Source organism: Cicer arietinum, chromosome 5, assembly GCF_000331145.2.
Source record: "Cicer arietinum cultivar CDC Frontier isolate Library 1 chromosome 5, Cicar.CDCFrontier_v2.0, whole genome shotgun sequence".
NCBI classification, from domain to species: domain Eukaryota; kingdom Viridiplantae; phylum Streptophyta; class Magnoliopsida; order Fabales; family Fabaceae; genus Cicer; species Cicer arietinum.
The window spans coordinates 6,639,318-6,652,268 of record NC_021164.2 but is presented as its reverse complement, the minus strand read 5'-3'; the positions used below and the strand labels follow the sequence as shown (position 1 = coordinate 6,652,268).

At 30.4% G+C, this 12,951-nt stretch overlaps 2 protein-coding genes across 12 annotated transcripts; both read left to right on the top strand.

Annotated features, from left to right (window-relative positions):
- Window positions 1–639: 639 nt before the first annotated feature.
- Window positions 640–1,029, top strand: LOC101489304 (uncharacterized). The gene has a single exon (XM_073368608.1). The coding sequence runs from the start codon at window positions 640–642 to the stop codon at window positions 1,027–1,029; it is 390 nt and encodes a 129-aa protein (XP_073224709.1).
- A 1,593-nt stretch (window positions 1,030–2,622) lies between these two features.
- Window positions 2,623–10,941, top strand: LOC101514790 (transcription factor TGA2.2). Of its 11 annotated transcripts, none has more exons than XM_012715238.3 (12): window positions 2,634–2,772; window positions 3,667–3,806; window positions 5,015–5,101; window positions 5,825–5,882; window positions 6,243–6,417; window positions 6,602–6,676; window positions 6,753–6,812; window positions 7,661–7,738; window positions 7,948–7,999; window positions 8,340–8,611; window positions 9,531–9,779; window positions 10,634–10,941. In XM_012715238.3, exons 2-12 carry the CDS (start codon window positions 3,743–3,745, stop codon window positions 10,778–10,780), a joined length of 1,317 nt encoding a protein of 438 aa, XP_012570692.1. In that variant the 5' UTR covers window positions 2,634–2,772; window positions 3,667–3,742; the 3' UTR covers window positions 10,781–10,941. The 11 variants fall into 11 exon arrangements, with proteins under 11 accessions (XP_073224666.1, XP_012570692.1, XP_012570693.1 ...); XM_012715239.3 differs by having other exon boundaries at window positions 5,007–5,101; XM_004498619.4 differs by having other exon boundaries at window positions 2,725–2,863.
- Window positions 10,942–12,951: the final 2,010 nt, after the last annotated feature.

The following is a 12,951-nucleotide window of genomic DNA, read 5'->3' as shown; positions in this document are numbered from 1 at the left end:
AGATTACTTTTTCTTTTAAATAAATAAATAAATAAAAACCTCTTTCTTTTGTATAATTATTTTTAAGTGAAAATTGTGCAATAATAAGGAAACTCAAAATTTTATGTATGTAGTCATATTGTAAAAGAAAATAAAATTATCCATTTATGACCACAAAAAAGACATCTAGCTAGATTTTAGATTCTAAGTCATGTATGGCTGCGCAAGTGACCAAAAATATATGTTCATTGAACCAAAACCACTAGAATCATGACATAGGTGTAGGTGTCACAAAAATAGGATCATGACATAGGTGTCACAAAAAATATCATATTAATTATAAATAGTGATTTAAGGGATTCTCTAAAGCATTCTCAATAGAATCTTCCAATCAAATTGCACTTTCCAATCTATTTCCTTTTTCCACCATCAACACCTCTTTTTTCTCTTTGTTACTTCAATAAACAATAAAAAAAATATTAGTCTAGGAAATTCACCTTGACTTTGTAACACCCTTTTCTCCTATATCCTTCATATATAAATACTTAACCAAGTTGTAACTTTTTTAATCATAAATATTCATCAAACATCTAAAAACACTATTTTCTTTATTCTCTCTCTCTCTTTTTGTTTGTTATGATGATGAAAAGTGAGATAAACATGCTTGGTGTTAACAACCATATGATGAAGGGGAAAAGGCAGAGCAAAAAAAGCAAAAAAGAGGTAAAAGTTACTTATATTTCAAGCCCTATGAAGGTGAAAACTAGTGCTTCAAACTTTAGAGCACTTGTGCAAGAACTCACTGGTCAAGATTCCAATGTTGCTGAAATGTTTGTGGAAGTTAATGATAGAAGTGTTCATGTTGATGATGTTCAAAATCATGACAAAGGTTCAACTCAACAACAATGGAGTAGTGATAATTCTAGTGAAGCCTATATGCAAGAGGACTCTACTTGGATGAAACTTGATGAAGATTACAATTTGATACCCTCAATGGAGGCATTAAATGGACACCTTCAATATGATTTTTTGAGTTTTGATATGATATAGATATATGGTGAAATGTAAACATGTATATAAAATATACAATAGAAGCAATAGAAGCATATGAGATTGGGCTTGGATCTACTACTACAGTAGTAGTACGAGGTAACAACTATGAGGACTATTAAATTTAAAGGGATACAATTTTTCTCTATAGATTTAACAGTTCACAAAGTTGTTGCATCGTACAACCATTAAAGAGAATTTATGTACTATGAGATTAGGCAATATTTGACTATACGGTCAAAATTGATTTTCTCTATAATTTTGTATGAGATATTGCTACTGGTAAAAAAGATCAAGAGCATGGATACGATGACAATAAGAATACATGATTTTTTAATTAATAGTTAAGATTATTTATTTTATCATTTAAATTAATTAGTTGTGTTCAAAGGATTAGAGAATAGTTTGTTAATTATCTTTTGGTTTTTATTTTTCCTTTCTTATTTAACCCATTGGTAAAAAAGAGTAAAATTCGTTTAAGATTATAAGATTATGAAAGATTAGATGTTCTGAAATGCAAAAGCAGTAGCATGACTAGATGCAAAACATGTAATATATATTAATTAACATTGAGAGAGATATTGCTACTTTAAAGATCAAGATAACTAGGAGATTTGACTAGATTTTGTCTCTTGAATTAATGGGTGAAAGAGTCACCCCAAATTTCTTCAATGTCATGTTGAACCTAGTATGAGTGAGTGGTTTGGTTGGACAATCTGCAATTTGATCAACTAATGGAACATAGGCTACAATGATTTCATTTTGTAGAACATTTTTGGTACTTATAAAATATCATGCAAATTGAGTGTTTTTAATTTTATACAATTTATAAATAGAGTCTTTAATTTCTCACTGATATCAACTACTAAAGAGTTTTTATTATCGCCGTTAAATCAGAGTTCATTTGTCAATTGTTAATATTATTAGATTAAACATGCAAAATTTATAAATTAAATATGGATATTGTTAGATTTAATCGACAAATACTGATACCTTCAATGGTTTAAACCACTTTTAAACAACACTTTATACATGTTTAAAAAAGTGTTGCTAGAGACCGCAATTGTTGTAAAATTTTAATTTTTTGAAAGTTTAAAATTTAAACAAACGATATTCGTTGGTACTATGTTCTGATACTAAAATGAATTATAAATAGAGATAGATATTAGCGGATATCTACAAATACGAATAATAGTAATTTTCAATGGATAAATTGACGTGGATATTACGTTGATATCAACAAATATCATGAATTTATATTTTCTAAAATTAAATTTATGTAAAAAAATAATTTTTTTTTTAATTATTTAGTTTCTTCTTCTTCTTTTTGAACAAAAGTATTAATCACCAACTAAATAAACTCAATTTGTCACACATCTAATTTCTTTCTTTCTTTTACAACAAAATAATCTCTAAGCAATACACTATTTTTGTAATTTTATTTATTTAGTAACGAGTATAAATATTTACAAATACAAATACCATTATATTTATATTTGTATCCATTAATTAATATGTAATTAAAAAAGTATAATTCTCTTTTATATAATTAAAAAAGTATATGGTTGTGAGAAAAATAAATTAAAAAAGAGAGCACAGAAACTATAGAATTTGGACTCATCTTTTCTCTCTCTCTTCTACCTCTCACTATAACCCAACAATGAATAATAAAAAATAAAAATAATTCATAAAAAACTTTGAACAGATACCATCATCATTCATCATCATCACCACAATTCCAAGGTGGGTTTTGCTTCATTTTTCATCTACATCACTAAAAGAAGAAGAAAATCATACCATTCATGCTCAATTTTACAGCAACTTGGTTTTTTTGGTGATTCTTTTTTCTATATTATTTTTCAGCTTGGTTTTGGTTTTCTCTTTTTTCATTGATTTGGGTATCTGGGTGTAGCTTCTTTTATGTCAAATTAATCTATGCTATTCAAAGTGAATTGCTTTTACTTTTAATTATTGTTTTTTCTTTCTGGTAAGAAGTTATGTTTTTCATTAATTTTGGCTTGTGGGTACATTGGATTGTTCTAAAGTTTGTGTTTTTTCATTTGGCCATGCGTTTTTTTTCTTCATCTACTGCAATTGAGTTTTCGGGTGTCTCTGGATTGATTTATTTAAGCTTATTTAATGAGATAAACACTTGTGAGACTATTAAGAGTTTATGAAAAAGTCGGCTTATTTCCATAAGCTCTTCATAATAGCTTGTGAAAACAACTTATTTCTTATATGAAAACAACTTGACTATGTTTTATCTTTTGTTATAGGAATAGCTTATATATAAGCACTTATATGATAGAGTTTATACTCTAAGCGCTTAATTAACCTTTTATCCAAACAAAGCCTTTTTTTTTTATATTTTTCTTCCTATTGTTTGGGATTTATTTTCTGTTAGTAACTTTGATATTATAGAAATTCCCTAAGATTTGAATTGTGTGAATAATGTATTTATTTTTCAAGTTGAGTTTATTGATTATCCTCATGACAATAAGCATGTGAAGACAGGTCTCTTTCTTTTGCAATATTGGTTGTGTTTGTTATAAGTTTTAATAATTGGTTATTTGTTCTGCTTCTACTAAAAGCAAATGTGGTGTTTTTTTTTTTTTTATCTTTGAATTGTTTTTTCAGGTTGAATATCATGTTAAGCAGCATGGAAATTGAGGACATGGTGATGTATGTGGAGTAGAGTAGTGTTTTGTATAAAATGAGAAGGGAACAACAAGAGGGATGTCGAGCTTCGATTCACAATTGCCATATTCCAATGCAAGGTATGTCTTCCTCTTTACAGTTACCTTCTCAGGGTGGCTTTGATTTGATTCACTCTAGGCACAATGTAAATGTAAGCATAACAATTTAGAACAGAGTCGCTATACAACTGTTTTGTATATCGTTTGGTAGTCTTTTTGTGGGAGATTTCAATGTGTAGAGAGAACCCTTCATTTTTGTTTCCTTAGGGTCTATTTGGCAAAATGCACTCAGCGGATAAGTTAGTTAATAGCAAACTTATACCAGATAGCAGATAAGTTAGTTGATATCTGATAGCGGGTAAGCTAGTAAATTGAACTCGAGGAGCTTGGTAACATTAGCTGTTGAACTAACTGATAAATATAAAACGACATAAAATAAATTTTTTAATTAATATTTAAATTTATTTATTCAATCAAAATAATGAGGATCAAAACGAGAGAAACTCTTGGTGCTTTAAATGCTCATAATTGGAGTTAAGTTCTTCTTTTCTCGTAGAATTTCTTATCGCTTTTGAACTTGAGTTTCAATCCAAAGTTCTAGAGACTATACCTAGAAATGTTTTAAGCAAACTAGCTAGTACCTGCACTTACAAGATGTAGCATGTATTAGACATATTAATTCGTTAGTAATTAATTATACAAGTTAAGTACAATGAGTAACAATTAGTTAGCATAACTAGTTGTCTAGTTAGTTATACTAACTTGTTGATACTTATTGTACTTAACTTGTATAATTAATTAACTAACTAACTTGTAATATGTCTAATAGCATGGTTTCGTTAGATCTATCGTACAAGAAACCGTGTAGTCAACCCTACTAAACCATGTAGTCAACCCTACTAAACCATGTAACCGACTCGACCTTGTGGGATAAGACTTGGTTTTTGTTATCGTATACATAATTCTTTAGGTAGGTACCATGATAAATTTTATGCCTCACTTCATGAATTCTACTGTATAACATTCTCCTATTTTTTGTGCTGCCATGTCTTACTCTTAAGTTACTCCTTCAATGGAAATTTGAATCAAGTGTCTGATCAAGAACATCATATTCACCATGAATAAAAGTCATAAATTTTTAATACTAACCTATTGTTATATTCTAGTTTTTGTTTTTGCATTCATCAAGTTTTGGAAGACTTGTGTTGGCATGTATTGTTTGTCAGCAAAAGTAATACTTGAAGATTAGGCTGTTGCGTAGATCTCTCACATGATTTTCAGCTATACAGAGGGAGGCACGGTTGATTCTTTTCATGTGTCTGACTTTGATCAATCAGTTGGATATTGCTTAGAGGACGCTGTTGGCTTGACCGGAAGTAAGTATGCTTATAAGACTTTTGCTCTTTTGTTGGTCTAAATGACATTTTATTGGGAAAATTAACACTATGGAACAGTAATAAACTATATAGCACTGACACTTCATTTCAAAGTCGTGTCAGGTGTTCATTATCTTAAATTATTACCAGTGTCTATTTGTTGGTGTTAGTGTCGTGCCTAATATTCGTATTTGTGTTAATGCTTCATAGCTAACAAGCAACAATTAATTTTTAGGGACAAAAACGTTTATTTTATAGAGAGAATAACCAATTAATTTCACACCAAATGAACAATAATACCTCTGATACTTCTTTCCATTAGGCACTTACTGGTAAGAAATGACTACTAAGTAATAGCCACTTACAAACTTCTTAATTTCATTTAACTGTATAAAAAGATATCTGCTTAAAACTGTTAAAAACTTGGTTTTAACAGTCTCATCAATCTCTTAGCAAAGATAGCATTATCAAGGGCAATAAAAAATGCCATGATGGATAAAGTAAAGGAAAAGTTACACTCACACATACACCTGCGTATACAAATGTACACATGTTTTTTTTGTATCAACAGTTAAATAATGTCACATTTTCATTCTCTAATGATTTTTCCTACTATATTGATTTGTTACTTTTATTTAGTGAGCTTTCAGCTTGGTAAATTAGATGATTGGTAACCCGTTACAATACAAACTCTTATTTTTACATGTTGGGTATGACTCATAGTGATAAGTGGGCGTGTTGCTCGAGCGGGGGGCGAAGCCTCCTGTGGTGCGCTTCAGAGGTAATCTTATAAACTGGACTGTAGTATTTCAACAGAAGTTGTATACTGTAAACCATGAGCTTGAATCATATTAGAAAGGTATTGCAGCCGCTCTGCAGTCGAATATATAGGCACAATTGGTTGAACCCCATATAATCAAATCTCGTATGTTCTTTGTTTGTATTTTTTGTATTTGTTTTCTTTTGAACCGGGATTGCTGCTCTAAATACTATTAAAGATTCAATTATGTGATCAATCAAAGTGGTATTCAAACACATATAGTTTTGTATCTATTTTCTTTTGAACTGGTGTTGCTGTTCTAACATGACAACTTTTCTTTCATTTCTTTTCAACTTTGTTGCGAACTTCACTTGATTAAAGTCCATTAACAAACGATACACAGCTACAAAGCTTACAAGTACGAAAGGCTCAATCATCAAATCTAGTCACAATATTAATTGGTAATACAGAAAATCAGGAAGAGTTTGCCATGGCTGAAGGAAGTCCTATAACTGATATTTCTACTGATGGTGACACCGATGATAAGAATCAACGGGTAATTTTACTTTTTCATTCCATGCTATATATTTTTTTTCCTTTTTGTTTCAGAATATGTTTGCATTGAACACATATATATCATCAATGATTCGATTAAGTGACCAATCAAAATGGTATTCAAACACATGAAGCTTTAGTTGATATTCTTGACAATCCTACATTTATGCATTCCTTACACGCAGTTTGATAGAAGTCGGTCCCTTGCTGCAATGGCTTCTGACTCCGGTGACAGATCAAAGAATAAATCAGATCAAAAGGTAAATTATATTTTGAATTGCAAATGTCCAATTTTCTTAATTTTAAATAGCATTACTGAATTTTTACTTATTGCAGACTCTCCGCAGGCTTGCTCAGAATCGTGAGGCTGCAAGAAAAAGCCGGTTGAGAAAGAAAGTAGGAATTTTTACTTATACGTGTTTTATTAATACTTGTCCTTAATATTTTTGTAAGTGTAACTTTTTGTCTTCTTTTTTCTCTGTACATAATATTGTGGTATCAATGTAACTTAGCTGGACAAAAATTGAATTTTAGTTAGCATATATAAAACTTTTGAAGATTTTGCCTCTTTTATGATTCTCAGGGTGCTATATATTCTCATAAAAAATGGATTTACTGCCGTCAGTTTTCCCTGTATTTACTGCAATTAGAGACATTGGGGTCGTCCGATCTTGATGGTCTAAAAATATGACGACTTTCATTTTTATTTTATAATTTAAAATACTGAGTTTAATTAAAAGCTGAACCATCCAATCTTGGTCGGACGGTGACCGGTGTCCGACTGCAGGGATGCAGAGGATATTAACGGCAGACCATCCGGATCCATTCTCATCTATGTGGTTGTATATATCTGGATGGCAAGTTTGGGTCTTACATATTATGTTAGCATGCTGAAAAATTAAAGTGCAATGATCATTAGTTTGGATCGACATTTATTAATGTTCCCTTAAACTTCCCCTCTTTTAGTTTTACCCTCTCAAATTGTATACCAATGGATGTTTCTTCTTAACTACACTTAAAATGGGATCTATAAAATGGTAAATCTGGATACTCAACCTTTATGATTGTGTAGCAGGCTTTAGAGTGGTAACTACTATTTTTTTATGAATATTGGTGATAAGTTGATAACTGAATCCAATGATTCTTATATTGCTTGACTGATATGATGTTTTTAAGAAAATCATTATGTTTACAATGGCCATTAAAATGCAAGAATTAATATTTTATGCTTATTATTCCTGCAGGCTTATGTCCAACAGTTGGAAAGTAGCCGTTTGAAGTTCACTCAACTGGAGCAAGAGCTTCAGCGAGCTCGGCAACAGGTGAAGTTTGAATATTCCTTCAAATTAAATTGTCTCATTTCTTTTAAATGACACTCATCTTTGTCCACGAGGTATAAGTTCAGTGGTAAAAATTTGACTTTTAAAAGACATAACTCAAATCTCCTCGAGGATACTTGTAAAATAGTCATCAGTGTCACATTAATCAATAATTGACACTCATTTTTGTATGTTGTGTTCTTGTCCTGTAGGGAATCTTTATATCAAGCTCAGGCGATCAAGCACACTCAATGAGTGGAAATGGTATCCTTTCTGAAATATGTTATTCCACAAATTTTATTGTCACAATATGCATATAAAAGTAGTGGGGAAATCCATGTCCATTACGGTAACCGTGGTTTTAAATTGTGGTTGCAGTTACCTGTGAACCACTTAATCGCATCAAAATGCGGAAAAATGTGGCCGATGCGGTCAAAATTGTGGTTGCAATGACTTTGTAGAGACCACAAAATCCCTTATATTGCATCCGCAATTGTGGTTGCATTCCTCAATTTAAAACCATGGTTGTAACAAGCTATTTCACAAAACAGATTTAATATCTTCTCTGTTACATGAGGTACTCCTTAATTGCATTCTTTTACAGGGGCCATGGCATTTGATGTAGAATATGCAAGGTGGCTGGAAGAGCAGAATCGACAAATTAATGAGCTAAGAGGAGCTGTAAATTCTCATGCGAGCGAAACAGAACTTCACATGATAATGGATGGTATATTGGCACATTATGATGAGATATTTAGACTTAAGGGCATTGCAGCTAAGGCTGATGTCTTCCATTTGTTGTCTGGCATGTGGAAAACACCAGCTGAGAGGTGTTTTCTATGGCTTGGTGGTTTTCGATCGTCTGAACTCCTCAAGGTGAGCTTATAGTGTTCTCATGATGGTTTCCTTAAAACATGTTCCTCTGTCTCATATTAACTGTCTTTTAAGGTAATGCAAACAACTTAAGAAAATGATTACTTATACAAGTTTTCAATGCAAAATAGTATGTTACAACTAAAATATCCTTGTACTTTATTTATTATTAACACGCCGTATACTTGGAAAAAGTAATAAATAAGGGTAGTATTAGGAAAAAGTAATAAATGCTTTATTGATATATTTCTTTTTGGTTCTTAAATAGCCTAGCGGCGAAATTTATACACGCTAATTGTGGAGAAGTGGGGATCCCAGTTTCAAATCCGCGTTCCGACATATCAAATGTCTTTGTAGCTACCATATGAGTTGTACTTACATAACTGTTTTATTGATATTCTAAAATAACAAATAACAAATAATGTAAGACAGTAAATCAAGTAGGTCCCACATAAATTTGGTGGAACCAAATATAAATTTTAACTAACAAAAAGTGTGTACTTAAAAGAGTGTCTTAGAGAGTATTTTTTTGTGGTTTCTTCTTGGTTCTTGATAATACTGTTTGATTGAGATTCTAAAAGTTTAGATTTAATATTTTATTATTATTTTTTGGTATGAGATTTATCATTTTAGGATCGTTAGTGTTGAGTATGGCTCATATTCGCTGATAAATGGAGTGGAGCTGAAAGCGTAATGAGTAGAGTATTTAAACAAATATTTTTACTTTGTAACCCTAATTATTTGCAAATAGAAAAGTACAACCACTACTTTCGGAGAAGTAGGCACAATTCGCCGAACATGATTTATGTCTTTCTTAAACTTTCTTATTACATGTTACATTAAACTGTTGTGAAAAACAAAGAATTTAAATTTCTATATCTGGTTTGACCTTTGACTTGAGTGCCATGAAATTTGGTTGCAGCTTCTGATAAATCAATTGGAACCTCTCACAGATCAGCAGCTAGTAGGCATTACAAACTTGCAACAATCTTCGCAAGAGGCGGAAGACGCATTGTCTCAGGGCATGGAAGCATTGCAACAGTCCCTTTCTGAGACATTAACTACTGGACCACTTGGGTCCTCTAGTTCATCAGGGAATGTGGCAAATTACATGGGTCAGATGGCTATGGCCATGGGTAAGCTAGGGACACTTGAGGGGTTTATTCGACAGGTAAGCTTTTTGTTACTTGCACACGAATGCAATCATTATGGTGCATTTTTCTCAAATAAGTGACGTATTTTATTGTCCCAAAATATAAGAGTATTTTAATATGTTTGAAAATGTTAATCTCTTAAATGGATCTCAATATTTCGGGGAATTAGTCTCTACAGTTGCATGGTGATGATACTTCGGTTTATTAAAAAAATCACTCTCACCAAGGAAATTGGTTAATTTAGTTAAAAGCATTTGAAGTTGTCATACAATTTGTATAATTTTACCTAAACTACTTTAAATTCATTGGCAAACTTGTCTTTCGAAAAAGAGTTTGTGTCAGTAAATCACCCTCTTTATTATATGTGAATTAAATAGAGATGTTCTTGTAGAAATACAATTAATGTATATACAATTTCAAATAAGAACTTGAGATGTAAATTTGTTACGTGTAGGTATATAATGTTGAATGCTAATAACAATTATTCTAACATTCTCTTTCAAACACTTCATCTCTGATTGATTGAGTGAAATTCATGTAAGTCCCATTATTTTGAGAATAGGTCCTACATAAAGTGGTAGGACTTAAATGAATTTCTCTCAATAAGAGAATGAATATTGAAAAGCGTGATGGAAAGAGAGTTTTAGAATGAGTGTTGCTAGTACTTTTCTCTTAAGATTTGATTTTCATATCAATGGTTAAAGTTTCTCAATTATTCCTTGGAGTTGAAGACACATCAATGCCTTTTCAACACCCTTCAAACAAAGGACCAAGGAAATGCTCTTATCTACGCCATTTCATGGCAAATTATTGTAAGAAACGTCTCTATAAAATAACTTACTGAGTTCATTTCTGTGGTTGTCATTTGAAGGCCGACAACTTGCGGCAACAAACACTGCAACAAATTCACCGCATATTGACCACTCGCCAGTCAGCTCGCGCGCTCCTTGCAATTCACGACTACTTTTCCAGATTGCGTGCTCTTAGCTCCCTTTGGCTTGCGCGTCCAAGAGAATGAACAATGAAGGGTAGTACAAATAAAAAGACTGTCTAATTCATCTTCATAGGTTTTACTCTGAATTTAATTGTGTTGTTGTTTTCATATCAGATATTAAGGTTCATCAAGTTACATAATATTATGGATCTTGTTTATTACTAATAATATTGTACATTAAGCAAGTCATTAGGCTCAAATGGTTAATGAACTTCAGTTAAAGACGAATAATTCAGGAGAATCTGAGTTTAAATCCTATCTAAAACAATTCTTAAACAAACGTTACTTATCTCTCGATCAAACTCTAGATTAATGGGTCTCATTCCTTTGAGAAACTAGAGGATTAAAAAAAGATTGTACATTGTGACAGCCAGCTGAAAAGCTTCATGATCATTTCATACAAAAAGATGTTGGTGTCAAGTTTTAGTTTAAATGTTCGAATTCAACTATTGTTGCTGTGATTCACATGTAAATTTTTGATATTTGTTCTTCCTAATTTAACATTTTGCTGTAACTCTCATTTGGTATATTCTCATTCATTAATTTATTTGGATCACTTACTTTACCTTTTGTGCATGATATTAATAATATTAATAGGTGAAATTTGTATAGTAAAGGTTCCATGAATTTGATTGAGATAATGCTAACTTTAGAAGATAAAAATGGAAAGTAAATATCTATAAATAAATACTTATAATATATGTTAGCTCATCATATGAACTTTTTTTATTAAAAAAAAAAAAAAAAAGCTTATTTATTAACTTTTAAGAACTTAAATTTATGCCTCAATAATATTAAATAATTCTAGAAATACTTTAATTAAGAGCTGTGCTAAGAAGTACGAACCACGTGTAACAAAATTTGACGATAGTATATTACAACTGATCATACATAGATAAGTTAGTAAATAAAAAACGATTTAGAGATAAATAAGTGATTGCCATTTTATAAGAATGTATTTTACATATTTCAATAAACAATTTTTTGTAACATTCAACATTTCTGTTTAATTAGACATTGTTATTTAGAAATTTGAGTACGTACTTTACGTAATTCATGTAAATACTTTTAGATATGTGTAAATCATATTGCCCATATATTTTTATAATATTGTATAAACTTTTTTCAAAAGTCAATATATATCTCATACATGACATAGATCAATACACTAGCATAAAAAAGTCACAATTTATAATTCTTAAACTTTTCTTTAAAATTGAGCTAAGTATCTAAAAATTATTTTTAGTAAGCAAAGAACAAAAACATCATTAAAATATTAAATAAATATACCATAATTTTATTACTAAAATCATCTCATGTAGGTTCATTATAATACGGGAAACGACTATAAAATTATAGTAGTTGAATAATTTGATCATCTAAATTTACAAAATAGTTAATTGGTTATTAAAATTCAAAATTGTCATTTTATTTTGTTGTTTTGTTGATCAAATTGATAACTCTCATAAATCTAATCGCTAAATAGAGATCAACAAAACCTCTAAACAAATTTTGGAAATATAATGCGAGTACAAATCATGGTTAAGTTACCCAACAAAATACTTGATTCATTAATTTTAGGATCTATTGGACTATCCATCTACCACTTTATATGTTAGTCTTCAAAGTCTTAAGTATCTCTTAATAAGTCATCTAGTAAGCCTTTTATTATAGATCTACTATTAAGAGAATTTTTTTACCTCCAATCTATTATTTCGTTATTTTTGTGAGCATAAGTGGTAGCTTATGGATCTAATAATTTTTAAAATATTTTAAATATATATATTTATTCTTGAAAAACTTTTAAATATTTTTTTTTCCTTTCAAATGTGGACTGTGTTCAATAAATAATGGAGTTTGTGAAATTGAGAGTGCTAGCAATCTTATATTATTTTAGATAATACTTTAATGTTTTCATGAAATTTACTTGGCATGATCCAACTTATCAACAACACAATCAAATGTCGCACCTCTAGGTCGATTGCTTGGAGTGCTTTGATAATTTTTCTTGCCTCTATAACTACAATAATTGAACCGTTGTTGTATATACCGTAAACTTCACCGTGAGTATAACATAAAAATATACTTTAAAAAAAATATATAAATAACATTATTTCATTGTTTCTTACCCTTTTAGACCAAATTATCCCATTGATGCAATTTAAAGATCGAAATGTTATCAAATTACAACAAAT

Excerpts from the sequence above, each read along its gene's own strand:
- LOC101489304 (XM_073368608.1), top strand. The coding sequence starts at position 640 with ATGCTTGGTGTTAACAACCATATGATGAAGGGGAAAAGGCAGAGCAAA.
- LOC101514790 (XM_012715238.3), top strand. The coding sequence starts at position 3,743 with ATGAGAAGGGAACAACAAGAGGGATGTCGAGCTTCGATTCACAATTGC. Across the intron at positions 6,813-7,660 it reads AAAGCCGGTTGAGAAAGAAA|GCTTATGTCCAACAGTTGGA; the intron begins GTAGGAATTTTT and ends TTATTCCTGCAG. Across the intron at positions 9,780-10,633 it reads TTGAGGGGTTTATTCGACAG|GCCGACAACTTGCGGCAACA; the intron begins GTAAGCTTTTTG and ends TGTCATTTGAAG.